The sequence below is a fragment of the Neolamprologus multifasciatus genome, chromosome 1 (assembly GCF_963576455.1).
Source record: "Neolamprologus multifasciatus chromosome 1, fNeoMul1.2, whole genome shotgun sequence".
NCBI lineage: Eukaryota > Metazoa > Chordata > Actinopteri > Cichliformes > Cichlidae > Neolamprologus > Neolamprologus multifasciatus.
This window is the reverse complement of record NC_140439.1, coordinates 19,775,498-19,794,971: the sequence shown is the minus strand read 5'-3', so window position 1 is coordinate 19,794,971 and position 19,474 is coordinate 19,775,498. Positions and strand designations below refer to the sequence as shown.

Genomic DNA, 19,474 nt, shown 5'->3' with positions numbered 1-19,474 from the left:
GACTAACCTGTCTGGGCAGGCTGTTGCTTCCAGCTGTTTCTAGAAGGCTTTTGTCTTAGTTCATTACATAAGTGCACCATCAGAAAGCAGCAAAGTCTATCCATAAGCATCTCCAACACAAAAATAAATCAAATGACATTGTAGTCCTGACTTCAGATAGGTGAGGTCTCACAGTTTAATCATTCCTTGATCCGTTGACTGAATATTTTCAAAATTGTGTAAAGATGTGTTCCTGTTTTTCAGAACCCATAGAACAACAAGAGCATGTCATTTATCTTGTCCTGAGTAATACTGCTTTAGTAAGCCTTCTGCAGGACTTTCCACAATTGTGTAATAAAGCTGTGATGAATGCTCACCTAAAAGGCACCTATTGTATAAATGAGAGGCTTTATAAACCACACATTTAAATGGTAAATGCGCTTTTCTAGTCCCTAAGGACCCCAAAGTGCTTTACACAACCAGTCATCCACCCATTCACACACACGTTCACACACTGGTGATGGCAAGCTACATTGTAGCCACAGCCACCCTGGGGCGCACTGACAGGGCGAGGCTGCCGGACACTGGCGCCACCGGGCCCTCTGGCCACCACCAGTAGGCAACAGGTGAAGTGTCTTGCCCAAGGACACAACGACCGAGACTGTCCAAGCCGGGGCTCGAACCAGCAACCTTCCAATTACAAGGCGAACTCCTAACTCTTGAGCCACGATCGCCCATTTAGATGAATGACCTTCACTTGAACTGCCGTAATCTCATAATCCTGCATGAGAACCACACTGGAGACGAATTTTGATTTGTTGCAATAAAGTGTAACAGTCCAGTACCATTGCTGCATGAGAAAAGGTTTTCCAAGTTTTCAAATAATTTCCACTGTAACAGTCTTGAAAGAGTCTCCTAAGCAGGAATTTTTGCAATTTTGATATAAAATGATTCAAAGATAAATGAGTTTCTATTTTTTGTTTTCATTTGAGTCAGAGTCTAAGCACACTTTAATCAATGATGCAGATTTGTCACTATGGGGAAAAAACCTTTCCTTTTGCACTACAAGCCAAACTTTGGGTAAAAATTATCCTTCCTCTGTTCAGACAGTGCACTTTAAAGACTGTTAGTTCAAGGTTAGGAGTCAGACATTGGTCAAGTTCCTGTTTGATATTCTTGGCCAGACTTTGGCAGGCTCACAGCGTGTTCATGCTTACAGTGGCACTGTCCCCACGGCCCTCGAGTCTCCAGGTCGGGTAATGTGGGAAGCTTTCTCTCTCTCTCTCTCTCTTTCTCTCGCTCTCTCTTTATCTCTCTCTCTCTCTCTCTCAGCTCATGTCCCTGAAGCTGCTGGATAGAGACCGTGTTTATTCTTATGGCTGGCCATATAATTCACACTAAAACCCTATGTTATTGACCCAAATTCTCTATTAAGTTGTTTTGCTTTCCCCTCAGCTTATCCATCCCCTGAATGTTTTGCTCACACTAAAACAGTGTAAATATTACAGAATGTCTAGTCTAAATCATGCATGTCAGTTGGCCTGTGCAGGTAAATTTTATTTAAATGCCTCACAGCCTTTGGACAGCGGCCCATTTGTTAAAGGCGAGGTCTTCTCTTATGCATTGTCTAGTGAGACGTGGGTTTATTAGGAGATGAACGGGTGTCATTGATGCATGGAAGTGTTATTCTGCCCTTTTACTGCCCCACCTGATCCCTTTCTCCTGACATTTGAATGTGTCACCAGATTAAATGCCTCTGCGTGGGGGAAAATGCAGATTGAATGCAGCAGCCGTTTGAAAACCCAAACACAAGACTGGATGACTTGCACGACAAGAGCACTTGACTGTTAGCATTCTTTCATCCAGAGTTTATGCCTGGAGGCATTTGGCAGCTCGTTCTGTCAAACTGCTCTCCACTTTGTCCCCACAAGGAAGATGACGTACTCGGTGACCCCTGACTATCTCCAAAATGCCTCACCATATCTGTGTTTTCATTTTTCTTTTGGAACATTTATGTTACTTGTACATTGTGTTTTTGCACAGTTGTGGATGCCACGATAGGCATGTTTATTAGTATGACTGTCGGCATGTGTTTCTCTGTTTGTTTGACTTGAATACGCTATTTTTAAGGCAGGCTTTTAGATGCTTCACGACTTTAGTCGCTCTCCTCGTAATGCGCGCACTCGTGCAAGAATTGCAAAAGTTGGAGATGGATTGTGTTCAGGCCAAGCGTGCATTCTCACTCAAGGCTGCTCCAGAAATGATGATTGTTTTTATATCAACAGTTCAGGAATGCTATGAATTCTTCCAAACTGCGTAAATAATGTTGCTGCCCCGAAGCCGGCGACGTATCAGATATAGCAGTCTGCATGCGAGTGCGTCCTCCCTTCAGTGACAACATTCACCATCTCAGAGACAGCGGACATGCATAACGCTGCATGGCTGATAGCCTAATTACTCTGACTTGTGCACGGCTTTTTCTCCTTTCTGTCTCCCCTTGTGTTTTTTTTTCAGCTTGTTTTTACCAAGCCCTGCATTCCTCCTCTTCACTGATCACACAGCCAGATGGGGCTAATAGTGGTATACTCCCTCCTTCCCTTCATCTTTGCTTCCTTCTATTCTTTCCTCCTCCCTTTCCTTTCTTTTCTCCTTCCCTTTTCCCTTCTTCCTTGCACATCTGTCTGGTGCTTTACAAATGAGTAAGAGCCAACCTGGGTCGAAATGACCTAAAAAAAACTCCTGATAAGTCAAGAAAGTACAGCCACTAACAAATCGCACACACTCTGACCCTCCTACACAAACTACACACTCCCTCGCAGCATCTCTTGCAAGACACTGACAAAGGCTAGCACAGTACCATCTAGGGGGCTGCTATTCTGTTCCTATTTGTCAGTATTTATTTATAGCTGTGATCAATTTAGCTCAATCAATTTAGCAGAAACAGTTTATCTACACGTGTTCTCATAATGACATCCTAATGTTGTCTGCAAGTATGTTTTCCGGCAGCTTGCATTTAAGCGTCAGGTGAAATCTGTGTCTAGTACGAGTGGTTTAAATGGAAGGAGAGGTAAACTGCGTGTCATAGTGCTCAGGCATCATTTAGGAACAGTTGATGGCAAGGCCCTGCAGGAAGAGCTGTTACAAATGGAAAATACTTTGTTTTTCTCATGAAAAACTCAACATTATTTCTATAGTAGTATTCTGACCAACATATTGGGCTTGCCACCACGTATACATTCACCATCCATTCATTATACTTGCCTCAAGGATTGGACCCCCTTTTGCCTTCAGAACAGAGAGTTTGGTCCATATTAAACTGTTTGACAACATCAAACATTTGCTGAAGATTTGTCAACTGCACATCCATGATGTGAATCTCCTGTTCCACCCCAGTCCAAAGTCACTCTATTGGAGTACAGTGTCATGTTCAGGAAATTAGTTTGAGATCATTTGAACTTTGTGGCATCACAAGATGGTACGCTGTGGTCATAAAGGGATGCATAAGTGTGGCAAACTGTCACTGCCACTGTCGCCAAAGCGCTTGTTCATAGGGGGTCATATGATTGTTGAGGTTTTCTCCGTATGTATTATTGTAGGGTCTACCTTACAATATAAAGCACCGTGAGGTGACTGTTGTTGTGATTTGGCACTGTATAAATAAAATTGAATTGAATTGAACTGAATAACATGCCATGTACCAGCAGAAATTGAGTCTCATCAGACATCAATCTTCTGTTTTGGTAGCCTCAGTTTTCCGTTCTTAGGTGATGGTGCATTGGTTTTACACTTCTGTTGCCCGTCTGCTTCGAGGTTTTGATGTGTTGTTCATTCAGAGATGCTCTTACCTTAGTTTTAACAGGTGAATTACTTGAAGTTACTCTTGTGTTTCTTCAGCTCGAGGCAGTCTGACCTCAAGCTGGCAGACTGGCTCCAGACATTTACTAGTAAACACTAGTGATAGTTGTGTGGGAAATTCTCAGGTCATCAGCAGTTCAGCAAAGGCATTTAATTCACCTTTGTGCCCATTCTGATCCTCCTTCTGAACCTCAGCATGTCGTCTTGACCATGCCTACAGGCCTCAGTGTTTTATTTTTATGCCATGTGATTGACTAATTTAGATATTTGAGTTAACAGCAGTTGAACAGGTGGAATGACGTGGTCAGTGAGTGTATATCTTAATATCATATCAGTTCTTCATTGCATGGTATATCCTGCCTCTTTAATCTGTGGGGCTGAAGGTACCTGTGGAGACACAAAGAAATGCCCCAGCCAGTGCAGGATCCGCACTACCACAGCAGAGCTAGGGTGTTCACTATATAACTGCAGTATTCATGGTTTGAGTACAATGTAAAACGATGCACCTAAAACATTAAATAAAGGGTAAAAAGCTACAAAAAAACAGTTGACCTTTAGTAACCTACACTGTTATTTCACATTCTTTTTCTAAATTGTGATCATTTGAATTTGTCTTGGCCTCTGTCATCAGCCAGCAGGATGTTATTGCTTCTTATTTTAAACACCTTGAAAACTCATGAAATCTGCTGCGCTCAGCAGAGTCATGTTTCCCGAAAAAAGCGGTTTCATTTGGGTAATCTAATATTAGGAGACGAGGCGGAGGAGGGCTCGGCCTCGGTTGTGTGTCAACATGTCAGAATGATTCTTTCTTTCAAGAGGTTTAACCTACACATTTTTTTAAACAGTAAGAGCCAGCTCTTCTTCAATTACATGTGTTATTAAGGCGGAAAACCACATTTGTCTGAATTATGAAGAAAAACCGCTGACCTGTTAACACCCATAAACCGCTAACAAGACACAGCTCCAGAAAGACTTGCGTTATCAGTGCTATGTGCTTGCAGCTGCGGGCATTAGCTCCCAGCTCTCCTGGCTTCTGGCTTCTGGCCCATTTCATGGGAATAAAACTGTTTTGGTTCTGTCTGTTATAATTACAGTAACCCCCACCTCCAAAGTTCTCATCCTTCAAAGGCAAACTATAAAGTGATAATAGAAACCACCGTGTTGTGTCCGGCTCAGGGGGAGGGTTCAGAAGCTAACCTAATAAAAGCCTTCAGCCTTACATATGGCTGTCAGACTTTGAAGGGAGGTGGTGATTGGTTTGTGATGATAATTTAATGGCACGCCGTGCTTGTATTTGGATCGTGTTGTTCGTGGCGTGATTGATTTATTTTTTTGTTTCCCCACCACTTCCAGCGTGGTTAAACATGTGTTATTACAGTACAGTATGCAGCAACGTTCATGTCTTGTGCTGAGGACGGTACAGTATGTTCAGAATCTGTTTTTGTAAGCAGCAGGTGATTCACTGCTTGGGCTACACTAGTGAAAAACAACAGTGCTGCTGTTTTTCACTAGTGTAGGCACAAGAACGTGTGCTGCTTCATCAGTAGGAGTTGTTATCTGTTTAAGAAGTTATATCTCCAATAATGCATGCAGGATATTTTAGCTCAGGCTGGGGGAGTGTTTGTATTCATCTTCAGGAGAACAAAAAGAGAAACGTTTAGGCTCTAGACCTGAGTCCAATGTGTATTTTCATGGCTTGATAATTGTGTTTAAGCAGTAAGAAGTCTTGAACCACACAAAATTATAATGATTTATTGAAACCTCTTTAAACATACTTTGAAAAAACAGTATATCAGGCAAAAACAGAGTCTGTACAGTTCTAACAAGCACGAAAGAATCACTAGCTTTATGCTTGAACACAGCCTGAACTCTTAGGTAAACTTTTTTGTAATTTCTTTAGTAGTAGCCTTCAGGAATACATTGCCAGATTTATTGAAAGACATTCAAAGCTCTTTGCATGTTTGCTGCCTTTTTTAATTCCATTGTCTCTCAAAATGATCCCTCACTGCTGCAGTAATGATGAGATCTCCATTCTGGGGAGACCACACCATGACTGATGGTGTTCACTTGAGTGTTTATTTCTATCTAGGTTTGCTTTTACACCATTGTCTGTGTGTTTGGGATCATTGTTAGATTGAAAATTGAAGATGTTCTTCAATTCTTCTGAAAAATACTGAAAAAGCAGCCAGTGTCCAAAGAAAAGTTTTGATAGCTATTCAGAAAGCTGGAGAACTATTGCCCAAGAGCACTTTACAAATTCCAAGTCTTTAGGGTTGATTCAAGACTTTTGCTGAGTACTGCAGATGATTTGCGTCCCCGCTTTGATTTCCATCAGAATTTAAAATGAAGTTGTGTGCCTTTGTTTGGCTGTGGAGCCACATGCTCCAGTGTGTTTGTCCTCACGGGAGGTGAAAAAGGATTTGATTGACTTTGTCAGGTTTTTAGTTGATACATGAATTCGATTTTATGAAAACAGGAAATGAAGTTGTTGTCCTAACATATATTTAATTGTAAACAATGAGACTGTCATTCGTTGTTTTTAAGCCCGACAGTCAAACATCTGGTGAGTGTCTTTTACTGTCGGAGCTAACATAAACTTTTTTTTTCTATTCTTTTTTTGTTTGTTTGAGGTTGCTTTTTATGTTTTTACTCCATCAGTCAGTCATTTAATAACCCCCAAGATTTAAATTCACAAGGGCTCTTTTCTCTTTCTACACAAGATTGCGTGTCTACACAAACATGCAGAGTCGGTCACAAATCCAGTGAAAAATCAGCCCCACATAGAAAACTAACCACCAAACAGCCTGCTGTGTAATCTTGCTTCTTTTCTCTTTTTTTGTCCACATTGTCCTCACTTGTAGAAGTTGGCTCCGGGGGTGAACCAGTTTGCCTACACCTGCATACAGGACCATCCCATCTGGACCAACCAGCAGTTCTGGGAAGCCACTTTCTACAGCGAAGTACAGAGCCAGATCCGAGCGCTTTATCTTAACGCCCCGGAGGAAAAGGGGGGCATCACCACCACATTAAAGGTAAAACAGGGATAGGAGGGACTGTTGCACATTTTGTAACAATTTTAAGTCTATTAAACTAAAAATCAGAGTGAGAAAATAATTTTATTATAATTTATTACTAATATGTAGTTTTCAAGCAAATATCCGAATATAAATGCAAAATAATGCTTTTCAAAGCAATCTTGGTTTTAAGTAGCTCAACAAACCGTGACATTTGGCTTCTTTAGCAACGTTACATTCAAAGACAGTATGAATGTCAAAACGAGTTTTTGAGCAGGCTGTTAAGATGTTTATTTTCTGCTTCTACCTCCTTTAGGATGCCGGTGCCGTGCCTGCAGCGGACCGAGATGAAGAGCAGACAGCCATGGACTTAGCAGCAGAACAGCTGCGTTTATGGCCCAGTCTGAGCAAATACAAGCAGCAGGAGCTCGTGAAGAACGAGGAGAGCACCGTGTTCAGCCAGGCCATCCACTACGCGAGCCTCATGGTTTACCTGCTGGTGCCTTTGGACAGCAGCAAGAACAAGCTGCTGCGCAACACCCCTGCAACTGACTGGGAGAGCGGCAGTAACAGCATTGTGACAAACAGGTCAGGAGAGCGGTTTAACATCTTAAACCCGGCTGCAACCTTTTTAATGTTTTTTGGCTTGTTCTGTATTTGCAAGGTAGAGCGATTAGTCTTATCTGGAAGGAAACTTCCAGGTTGGGTTTCATGATTTGGGAGTATGTGTGCTTCTCTTAATAAGGTGATGATAAGCATGTGGGTGGATGTGGCAGAGCTTGCGGTCTACATGATACCTTCCTATTTAGCTAAATGGATCGCAGCTCCCCTTCTGTTTCCGGACCACATCCATCCTGTGGGTTCACATCGCTACTGCACGAAACAAGTGTGCGGCTCATTTACTTCTGCTGGAAACTTTAAAACCATCAGGTTTTCACGCTGTACTCACCCAAACCAAACAAAGTAAGAGTGGGAGTGATTTCCTATGTTCTGTACCAACTGTGGAGTCAATTAAACAGGGGAAGATCCCCTCCTTGAACATCTTCCCCTGAAAACCGAAGGGTATTCATGTAGATTTTCTCGTTGTCATTTCTTGTTTCCCTGAAGGTCAGGAGGATGTAGCTTTTTGCAGTTTTTTACATTTTGTTCCTAATTGCACAAGAACACAATGTCGCTATTTTATAATGTGTTTTGTTTCTATTTATAATAAGATGAGAGAAAAGCTGCAGCCAAGAATGTATTTATGTGGAAAAGTTCTTTCAATTTCTTTTGCTTTCACCCCAGACTTGTTTGTTTCCCACAGAGGACATTTGGATTTCATCACTTAGTATTTGTGCATCCAAAAGGAAGGTTGCATCAGTTTCTCATGTGAAACATTCTCCTTGGATAATAGAGTCTGAGCCAGCGATCCAGGCATCAGCACTCAGCTCATGCCAAGCTGCAAATCACTCTCACCTTCACTGCTCTTTAGCACAGTGCATGTTTAAATCCATGTCTGTCAGCACACAACTCACACATCTAGGATCAGATCTCCTCATGGGCATGGTGGCTTGACCTTTCTCATTTTCATTGTGTCATCGTGTGTGTTTGCAGCATTGCTGGCAGTGTGGCAGAGAGCTTTGATACTGAAAGTGGGTTTGAGGACTCGGAAAGCAGCGACGTCGCCAACTCTGTGGTTCGGTTTGTGGCCCGCTTCATCGATAAGGTGTGCACAGAGAGCGGCGTGACACAGGAGCACATTAAGAGCCTGCACAGCATGATCCCAGGTACAGCACTAACTGTATTTATTCACTCTCTGTCACCACCCTGATTTCCTCAGCTGTTTTCAGAGTAAAACCTCCGATTTGTGTTTTCTCAGCTCAGGCCAACAGCAACAGAGGCCTGTGAGCTCATTAAACTCCTGGCATGTCAAAACCTGTAAATACACAGCCTGATAGAAAGCACACACATGCATGTGTGTGTGTGTGTGTGTTTGTGTGTGTGTGTGTGTGTGTGTGTGTGTGTACACATGGTAACTGACCCCAGCTTCTGACCTACAGGCATTGTAGCTATGCAGATTGAGGCGCTGGAGGCGGTTCACCGCGAGAGCAGGAGGTTACCTCCTATTCAGAAGGTGAGTGCTGTTTCTCACTGAGCTGCTGGGACTGTATGCTACATAGACCCAGCAGCTGTATATACAGTATTTATGCAGCTACATTCACATAAAAAAAAGTCTTCAAATGATTAAAACTAAATACACTTTTACTGCCTCCATAGGAATTAGGAGGGTAAACAGCAGCCAGATGCTGCTAATCAAATACACTTGATTAATTGATCATCAGCAGTTGATTCAGACAAAGCAATGCTCAGAGAAAGTGCAAAAGACCCAAGAGCTACAGCTCACACTGTGCAGGCCTTAGTTAGCACATTCGAAGTTAATGACAGTACAATTAGGGGGAAAAAACTGATCAAGTAGTTTCCAGGAGAAAGCCTAGAGTCATCTGTCTGATAGACAAACCTTAGATCAATTGGGACAGACCTTTTTTTTTTTTAGCTCCATTTCATTCCATTTATAATAATAACCTATAGAGAACTTGTCCCATATTATATAAGTTACTACAAATGGGTGAGGAGTCCACTGGTAACTGGTAATTTAAGTTTTCATCACATACTTATCATCTAACAACAGGCGCAAGCTAAAAGTTATATGCCAAAAGAACTCGTTGAACAGGCAAATATGAAAAAGCAGATCACATCTGAGGCATCTGGTTCTATGTCATAGACTGTATTTAAAAGATGGGTATAGCCTTCCTTAAATCCTGTATTTTCACCACTGGCCAGCAGGGGGTGAATCTTTTGATTGCAAAATAAAATCAAATTGTACAAAAGTCTATAGACTGCTACTTGTTTAAGACCTCAGTAAACACTTTCCTGATGGCGTGTCTGGTTTCTTAGTGAGCTCCGCCCCGCCATGGTTAATAGCTGACGTCACTATGGCTGTAGCTCAGGAGGTAGAGGAGGTCATCTACTGATCGGAAGGTTGGTGGTTTGATCCCTGGCTCCCCCGCTCTGCATGCCAAATATCCTTGAGCAAGATACTAACCCCATGTTGCTTTCCGATGCATCCATCAGGGTATGAATGTGCGTGAATGTTAGCTAGAAAGCGCTTAAAAGCATAGAAGAAAGTGCTTGTTTGAATGGGTGAGAGAATCAGTCCATTTACTGTGGTGATGTTTATATTTTATATATATACTCTATGCTTTATTGATAACTGAGAAAAAGAAATCTGGATTACTTGACATAATGCTTCCATCCATCCAGTCCATTGTCCTCCTCCGCTTATCTAAATCAGGGTTACAGAGGGGAGCATGCTATAGCTGAAACAGGATGAAAGGTCTTCAGCCTGTGCAGAGCTAACACAGACAACCACAGACTCATTTTAAACACTGTATTCTTCCGCACTGTTGACTTAATGAAGACTTTTACTCATGTCTCTTAGTTTAGTCCACGTGCTCAGTTTGGTCTGGTTTGCTGCAACTCTGCATCCAGCTAATGTCATCCAGCATTTTCCAGATGTCATCACACTTTCATATTTTACCACTTAGTCTTTTGGACCTCGCTCTACCACACGCCTGCCAGCTTTTGATAAATCACACAATTATACATGCATTAAAACATTATGCCAATGCTGCTTAGGGAGCAACCTGGACACAGCGGTGAGCTGTCTGTCTGCTGCAGCTTTTGGTTAGCTACTCACATGGTTTATGTGTCGGATAGGGCTTCCATCTTGGACTGCTAGCTGCGAGCATCATGCCAAAACATGCTGAAAGTGTGTAAACAACACCGACTCTGGCTTTGTGACAAGTCTGAATAGTAGTAATGGCAGCAATAACCCTAAAGAAGGAAAGCAGTGCTTTTAAGGTGCAGCAACAATAAGCAGCCGAGCTCGCAGCAGTAATGAGGTGCAGAGGGACTTTCTTCTTGGTCTCGCTGTTCATTCGAGGACAAGAAGCTATTATTATCTCATGGCCAGAGCTTCGCTCCCACAGGTCAGCTGTGGCCTTAATGGGAAATGTTGTGAATGATCTAACGTCCCTCCTCGTGCACATTTGTGACAATGGAACAACTGAGTGTTTCTGCTGACTGTGGAGGCCAGAAGGAGCCGAAGCAGCGCAGGGTGCAGACCTGACTGTTGACTTATAGTAGATACCGCTTTAGTAGATACTCGGCAGCCAGTTAATTATCAAGCAAATTGCGAAACAAAGACATGAGTCAGTCACACGCGTCTCTGGGAAAGCGAGTTTAAACCGAAACTAATTTCAGCCATTGCAGCTGAATCAGCATTCGCGCAAATATGAAAGGTATTTACTGTTAAAAGACGCCGCTTATACAAGTATGTGTTCCAACGTAACATTACTGCACCTTTTTTGTTGTTGTTGTTTTTTATTGCAAAATAATTAAAGGAGGGAACAGAATGTACTGTGTATCAGCTGCTTTTTGAATTATATGATCACAAAGGTCTGTTGTGATGCACTTTTTTCACCTATAGAACATCAGTCAGTTTCCAGATGTTGACATGTTGAGGACATAAAGTGAAAACCAGTCCTTACTCAGTTCAGTGAGCTGCATAAAACAAAAACATTTTCACTTAAAAAGTAGATCATGAGTTTTTCAGGAGAGTAGAAATGGTAAATTGGCCTCTGCGGAGAGTAGGAATTTGTTTTTGTTGGATGTTTGATTTCTGAACGCCGTTTGATGACTAGTGTGCTTGCAAGATGTGTGGGGTGTTTTTTGTTTTTAATTCAATGATGACGTTTGTGCGTAGCTTAAGTTTGTCCAAGAAATTCATGTGGTGCTGTGATTTGACATTATGAAGACAAATTGATTTCCTGAGGCTTTTAAATCTGATTCAGTGACGCACATGTGCTTAATTTTGAGCAACTTATTGTCAATGAAAAATGTCTAAATTGGATCTCGCATGTGTTCGTAGACAGGTGCATCTGGCACTGCACGTGATGGGTTATTATGCTTTTACCTTTCAGCCTAAGATTCTGCGTCCAGCGCTGCTTCCTGGAGAAGAGTTGGTTGCGGAGGGGCTGCGGGTGCTTCTGGACCCCAATGGCAGGGAGGAGGCCACAGGGGGCCTCCTTGGGGGCCCGCACATCTTGCCAGCAGAGGGAGCTCTGTTTCTCACCACGTACCGCGTCATCTTTAAAGGCATCCCACACGATCCACTGGGTGAGTACTTAACCACAAAAACAGTCTCAATAAAATGGAAAAATACTCATGTGTTTTGTTTTTATTGGCTAATTTTCAGTGTTAAACTAAAAAAGCAAAAGTCTGTTTTGTCAGTACGGGGCATCAGATACTAACCCAAATCCTGATGAGTTGAGACGCTGTTTAAAATGTAAGCAGAATGCAGTGATTTACAAATTTCTTAATCTCGTATTTTAATCACAACAGAACATAAAAAACATCAAATGTTTAAAAAGACAGAACATGTTTAAGGAAAATTTGAATTTGATGGCAGCAACATGTCTCAAGAAATCACTGTGTAGCATCCACTCTTCTTTTAACCACAGAGCATTGAGGCAACTGTTGTGGTGATTCATCGGTATATAAATAAAACTGAACTGAATCTAATTGAATCCATAAATGTCTGGGAACTGAGGAGAGCAGCTCCTGAACTTTTGGAAGAGGAATGTTGTCCCATTGTTGTCTGATATAACCTTCTAGCTGCTCAGCAGTCCTGGGTCTTCTTTCATTTGATGATGCGCCAAATGTTTTCACTTGGTGAAAGGTCTGGACTGCAGGCAAGCCAGTTCAGCACACACGTCTTTTACCATGAAGCCATGTTTTTGTAGTAGAAGCAGTATGCAGTTTAGTGTTCCCTAAAAAAATATGTAATCTGGATCGGAGCATATGTTGCTCTAAAACCTTTCAGCACAGATGGCACCTGTCCAGATATGTTAGCTGCCATCGGCATTAATGCACCCGAGGGACTGAACATCATGGGCATGCAGTATTGGGGTTGTATGTATAATAATGAGATGCTGGTGTGTTTGTATGCAGTGGGGGAGCAGGCAGTGATCAGAGCTTTCCCAGTGTCCACTCTGACCAAAGAGAAGAAGATCAGCATCCAGAACCAGCTGCAGCAGAACATGCAGGAAGGCCTGCAGCTCCGCTCTGCAACGTTTCAGGTAGACACTAAAGCACGCTTCTCTCAAATTAGCATGAATACACGATGTTCAATTGCTTGGTTGGGAGAGGATGAAGCCTGAAGCTAAATATGTGGAACTCAAATATTATTTCACATTATTTTCTGAACTGGATCTCGTTCGTTACTCGGTGAGCTGCAAAAGATTCTAAAAAAAAAAAAAAGCACATCACAAACTAAAAGAGTGGACAACTAATAACACTGTAACATTCAAACATTCGGTGTGGCACATCATTATAATTTTCAGCCAAGCATGTGTTTTTACTCTTTGGATGTACCGTTGTAAAGATTTTATGGCTCATTCCTGTCTTTTTACTGCCAGGGATGATGGAAGTGAGTGCAGGTCACTTGAGTTGTGTGGCCATCTCTACAGTTTTTATTGTGCAGTTCTGTGCGTGTACGTGTCTGTGCAGAAACCATATGTGGGCAGATTGGTACAGATGAGCAAATCTCTTAAATCTCTCTTAAATCAACTTGGCGAAGTGCGTCACGATGCCCCACCGTATAAAAAACACTGTGACATCATCCATTGATTGGTTTGTGGTGGCATGCATTTTTGGTCTTTTGGCATTTTGTTCTGTGTTGGAGCCAAAGTCACCAGATATGTATGAGAAGTTAAATAATTCTCCGTAGCTTAGTTATCAAAGTGCAATTACAGTTAATTAGTGCTAAATAATATACAATAATAAAATTTTATTCACCAAAACTAAAGCACAACTTCTGGGGTGGATTCTTAGTTCAAGTAAACACACAGCAGTCCATATTATGTGTAAGATTATGTATTTAAAAAGGCACAAACAACACAAACATGGTCTAGAGGTTAAGTGCACTGACTGAACTTAGGTCAGATTAGTGTCATTGTCACTCTTTCCTCGTGATTTTATGGTCTCAGTTGCTCGTTTTACCTCTTTTTTTAATACAACCTGAAGTTCTTCTTGTAAATTGAGGTCCTTGTTGGAGTAAACATAAATGATAAAGCAGCATCCCTCCGTTTCTCAGCAGACCTATCCCTCACTAGTCACATCAGGTTTAAAAGAAAAAAAACAGATGTCAGTTTTTGCCTCATTTTTCACCTTTGCAGTTTGCACTTGAAATGCTGTATTTGAATCATTGGTTGTGTGATTAAGCAGTCGGTTTACCAACTGTCTTTTGCAGCTGATTAAAGTGGCTTTTGATGAGGAGGTGAGCTCAGAGATGGTGGAGATCTTCAGGAAGCACCTGCAGAGAATCCGCTACCCACAGTCCATCTTCAGCTCCTTTGCATTTGCTGCAGGACAAACAGCACCTCAGCTAATCCTTCCAAAGCAAAAAGAGAGAAACACTGGGTTCAGGTTTGTAGTGCGTGCCAGATCACCGAGCGTTGTTTCCATGCATGAATCACACAGTCTCACACATGGTTATCTGAGATATTGTTATGAGTGGGTTTTGATGCCACAGTAAATCATTCTGTACTCCTCACAGAACACTGTCAAAGACGATTGTCAAGGGAGCAAAGAGGGCTGGAAAGATCACCATGGGCCGAGGTAGCCAGCCCTCGCTGAAGAAGAATGACAGAGGCAGCAGAATGACCTGGCATGAAGATGACGATATTTCAAGTGAGAAGCGACATATTTTAATGTGGTGACTTTTGGATGTGGAAGAATGGGAAAGGGGGAAAGAAAACTGAAGAAAATGCTGTTTGTGTTGTAGTATCGGACGATGGTGAGCCGCCACCCAGCAGCACTTTGAGAGCTTCGGAGAAGTCCACCATGGAGCAGCTTGTGGAGCAGTCGTGCTTCCGTGACTACCAGCGTCTGGGAATGGGCACCATCACCGCCAACTCGTCCCGCTCCAAGTCCGGCGAGCAGTTCAGGATCACAGCCGTAAACAGACTCTACTCGCTGTGCCGCAGGTACACCACCTCTCACCTAGAGGTTGTCTTATTTACCCTACATGTGCTGATGTCACTGATTTCATAAGTAGGCAAGCCTGAGAATCTCAAAAGGCCCGTGGAGGGGATGTTTGACTGAATTATTGTTCTTATCTGTATGCAAAAGAAACACAAACCTCTGCAGGAGGCTTTTTAATTGCGGTCATATTTGTGTGGCTTTGCAGCAGCTCACCAATGTTAGACAGATGTTAACACTTTCTCTCTCTGTGACAGCTACCCGGGACTGCTGGTTGTTCCTCAGGCTGTACAGGACAGCGGTTTACACAAAGTAGCCCGTTGCTTCAGACACAACCGTCTGCCTGTTGTGTGCTGGAAACACCCGCGCACCAAAGCCGTTCTGCTCCGCTCAGGAGGCTTTCATGGCAAGAGTGTAGTGGGGCTGTTCAAATCGCAGAACCCATCCTCAACAGGTGTGCTTACGTGCTGGCAGGCACAGATGTTCTGTTTGTAAATGATTACAGGTTTTCTGATGAAGCAACTAGTGGGAAAAAAAAACTTTTAATGTTCATATAAATCTTCCATATAAAACTCTTATCACGAAGTCTGTTATTCAAACAGCTTTTATTATAGAAGTCATTCACTTTTTTTCTCTTTTTAGCCCCTGCCTCATCCTCGGATTCATCCAGTAGTCTTGAACAGGAGAAGTACCTGCAGGCTATTCTGGACTCCATCCCGATCTACTTTAAAATGAATGGAAACAACACCCTGACCAACCGCTCCCTGATAGGCCTCTCGCCAGGTACACTTCAAGAAGATTGTAATGTTCACTGTATATTTTATGTCTCACAAACACCATAAAGGTTCATAATGATTCATGTTGGCATCTGTTAAAATGCATCTCCTACTTTCTGTCCACTGTGCTGATGGTAGACCCAGTCCCAGTTATGCCATGGTTTGCATGTTTTATTCTTAATGTATTTTCTTTTGAGAAACAGCCCACATTTTCATCAATTTTAGAACCTAAGAATAGTATATTGACCATTTCCATGGGAAGAAATTAGTGGTAGATATAAGCTGTGAACTCTATCTGAGAACTATCTTTAAATTTTTTTGAGGTAGCTCCTTTCATTACCACGGACTCACTGGTTCCAACTTTTAGGCTGAACATTCCTGCGGTTTCACAATTTTAAGATTGGCAACAGCGAGGCTTTTTCAAACTTCTCTCAGTGATGTGAGAATCTGACTCCTTTTCCTGTTTCAGTCTCTGACTTAACGGAGACAAAATGCTTCTGTTCTTTTGATTTCTGAGCCTTAAATCTTCGGCGTAAGTCAAACACCGACGGCGTCTCTCATCGTTCCATTTTCCCACAAAGACACACCCATGTCTGTGCCGAGTGCCTGAAATGAGAACAGTACATAAATGGACGGCTGCCATCAGTGTTTATCAGTGAACGTTAAAGGCTGTTGGTCAAACTGTAGGGCATGAGAAAGAGCCCAACCTTTTACTCAGGTTGTGCTGACCTCCACCATCAAGTCATGTAAATCTCCAGTAAATACAGCTTGCAAAAATTGGTTGCTACCTTATATCAGACAACTTTACAGTATGCCGCTTACAGCGTTTATTGCTCCGTTACACTGACCATAATTGTACTACAATTTTTTTTTTTCTTGGGGGGGGGGAACAAGTTCAATTTCAAAAGGGACAAGAGGCCACGCAGAGTTCACGTCTTCAGAAAAACTGCAGACTTGCAACTCCACAAAGTTATTTAGTTTTCTGCGGCTCTGTGGTGTTTTTTCTCAGGTGTCATTCTCTTCCTTTCTGTGTTTGCCTCTGGTCAGCAGTTATTTTTTTACCACCTTATCTTTGTGTGTGTATGAGTGCAATAGGGGAGAGTAACTGTTTGGGAAGCGTTACAGAGTGTGATATTATTGAAATTAAGAAGGAAATTTTGTACAATGAAAGGTTGTGTAAGAAATCAAAGGACAGCCTGAGGTCACTGACCACCCAATCCATCTCCTCTGACTTCACCTCCTTTTGCCTGTATCCTGAATAAACTCTATACACACACACACACGCACACAAGCACAAATCTTGTGCATGTTTAACGATTTAACTGAATTTTCAACGGTTTAAATAACCCGGGTCACATTGACGGTTCTTAATGGGAAAAACTGGGATTTAAGTCTGATCAAAAAGTTGCTACAATGAGTGATCCTAAATCTAAATTTGATTTAGTTTCTTAGATCTCACTCGTGTCTCACTGTTTTACTCTGTGTGTTTGTAATGGACACCTGTGTGCTGTGTGAATGTTTTTCCAGGCAGTGAAGTAGGATATCCAGGATGCCAAAGATGGCTCCTGTCCATTTAGACATCCCATTCTCAAACAGCTTTACTAGAGGAGGTGAGTGGTTTTCTCTGTTTCCTGCTTGGCACTTCATGTGCGTCCTTGCTGCCTGGTGAAATATGAAACACCAGAACTGTTACAATTACATAGTTATTTGAAAGAAAGTCAGCAAACAGGGATTTGTGCTTTCTGCTTAGAGATCTCTTCAGACACACCATACTTAAGGAGTTGTGATTATAGCGTATATTATGAGTGTTGGTGAGTAACCTCTGAAGCATTACTCCCCCAGACTGAAAGTATCAAGCAGCTATTTGCTGGTTATCTTTGGGGCCATCTGTACCTTATAGCTATAAACATGCATCCAATTTCAACTTGAAGAAATGTAATTATGTGAAATTTAAGGATTTATATCTCATAAGAGAAACTTGGGGCTACATTAACTGCATTAACTGTGACCCGTATTTCTTGCCACGTTAGCATTATTGTAACTTATCAAATAAAAGCTTAATGTACCGTCAAAGCTGACACATAGCGATGAGTGCTCGAACTGGAATGTGATTTCTCGAAAACAAAGTGTCCGACGTGTTAGTCAGATGAAGGTCAAATGTTTTAAGGCGTCGCTGAAACTTTGAGTCATCTTTTTTTTCTTCTTTTTTTTAAATGCCCTAAAAGGATGACACAAGGTTTTACTTAACCCATCACTATGTAACGTCTGCTCTTAAGATCCAGAGGATTTGCCATCCAAAACTGTGCCTTGAACTTAATGTGAATTAATTACTGTTTTATTTGCATGTGTTATCTGCAAAAGCCCCAAAAAACAAGCTTAAATACGAGCCTTTTGTCTTCACGCCATCATTTATAACCAAACCACAAACAATCTTATTCATGCATGCAACCATCATTCACTCAATCATTCAGAATAAATAAAGGCCGATCCTCATTTGCATGTTTTAGTCTGTAATCTGAAATCTTCAGTAGGATAGGTGGTCGTGTTGGTTCATTTGATGTTGACGTGATTTGTGTTTTCCATACCCCCTCGCCCTGTCTCCTCGACAAAACATCCACCCAGTGCTTGAGTACAGAGATAAACTGTTCACTCACTCAAACCAAAAGCCTGCCAGTAAGGAGAAAATCCCCAATCAAGGTATAGTGATATTGTTCCTTCTCTCCTCTGCCAGCACTCATAACAGCACCTCTCGTCTTCTTTAACACTCCTAACCTACGCAAATGCTCACTAACTGCGCCGAGCGTCACCGTGCACTGTGCTGCAAACCCCTCAGCTGTGGTTTTTCACAAACCGAAGTGGTGGCTCTAATGTGGTCTTTTCCATTGTTAATGTGTTGGCTCAGCAGGACTAACTGTGGTCAGTCAGCGGCAAGTTAAGTCTGGGGGGGGGGGGCACAACAAATGTGAATCACACAAAATGAGGCCCCCATGATCCTGCAGTGTAATAAACAGCTTGAATATTATGTAAGCCTGACCCAAAGGAGTAGGATTTAGTTGACGAGTAAAGATCTGAGATGACAATTCTTAGATATTTTGCATGTTTAGACAAGTGGTGTGTGAGCAACTAGTTATGTGTAGTTTAAATTGGAAGTGCGCTTATATAGAACAAATGTGGGGTTAATGATGGTTTTTATACTTTTCTCTCCAAATTTGAGCACAACATCATACAGCAGGGGTGTCAAACATAAGGTCCGGATTAAAAATCCAATCCAGCCCATTCAATGATTTTGAAAAATTACATTAAAATTAAATGACAGAAAAGACCCTGTTGCTATCTGATACAGAAATATAATTTAGTTTTTGTCACAATAGGCCCACATTTTTTTTAAAAAGAGAGCATTTTCTGTGAATTAACAAAAAGTTTCTGTTTTATAATTAAGAGGGCTTTCTGGGACCTACCAGAAGTTTTTCTGTAATTTCGCACAATTACTTCTTAGTAAATAAATAAGCGCTCGTTTTCTACAGCAGCATTTCTTCATAACTCTTAGACATAGTGTTGAACTTGCAGTTCTTTTATCTCACATTAAGATACCTCAGGGATTAAATGTGTAGTTAAACTTCTTTACACTGAAAGGAAGGAGAATTTCACAGGTCTGACCCACTTTAGATTGAAGTATGTGGCCCACAATCACCTGGAAATCCACCGCCAACGGCAGCAGTGGCCAATATTTTGGGGCTTCCTATTCTGTGCTCCTATTGTTATTTTCGA

At 41.9% G+C, this 19,474-nt stretch overlaps 1 protein-coding gene across 1 annotated transcript in view; it reads left to right on the top strand.

Moving 5' to 3' along the window:
- sbf2 (SET binding factor 2) overlaps positions 1–19,474 on the top strand; it is a 111,467-nt gene that overhangs the window by 66,181 nt on the left and 25,812 nt on the right. Inside the window, exons 18-31 of the mRNA XM_085163075.1 lie at positions 6,696–6,866; positions 7,165–7,436; positions 8,442–8,614; positions 8,888–8,961; positions 11,870–12,065; positions 12,900–13,027; positions 14,200–14,375; positions 14,506–14,639; positions 14,734–14,935; positions 15,188–15,384; positions 15,573–15,713; positions 16,394–16,406; positions 17,246–17,316; positions 18,329–18,403. Of these exons, the coding sequence (XP_085019201.1) occupies positions 6,696–6,866; positions 7,165–7,436; positions 8,442–8,614; positions 8,888–8,961; positions 11,870–12,065; positions 12,900–13,027; positions 14,200–14,375; positions 14,506–14,639; positions 14,734–14,935; positions 15,188–15,384; positions 15,573–15,713; positions 16,394–16,406; positions 17,246–17,316; positions 18,329–18,403 (2,023 nt within the window). The remainder of the gene's footprint in view (positions 1–6,695; positions 6,867–7,164; positions 7,437–8,441; positions 8,615–8,887; positions 8,962–11,869; positions 12,066–12,899; positions 13,028–14,199; positions 14,376–14,505; positions 14,640–14,733; positions 14,936–15,187; positions 15,385–15,572; positions 15,714–16,393; positions 16,407–17,245; positions 17,317–18,328; positions 18,404–19,474) is intronic.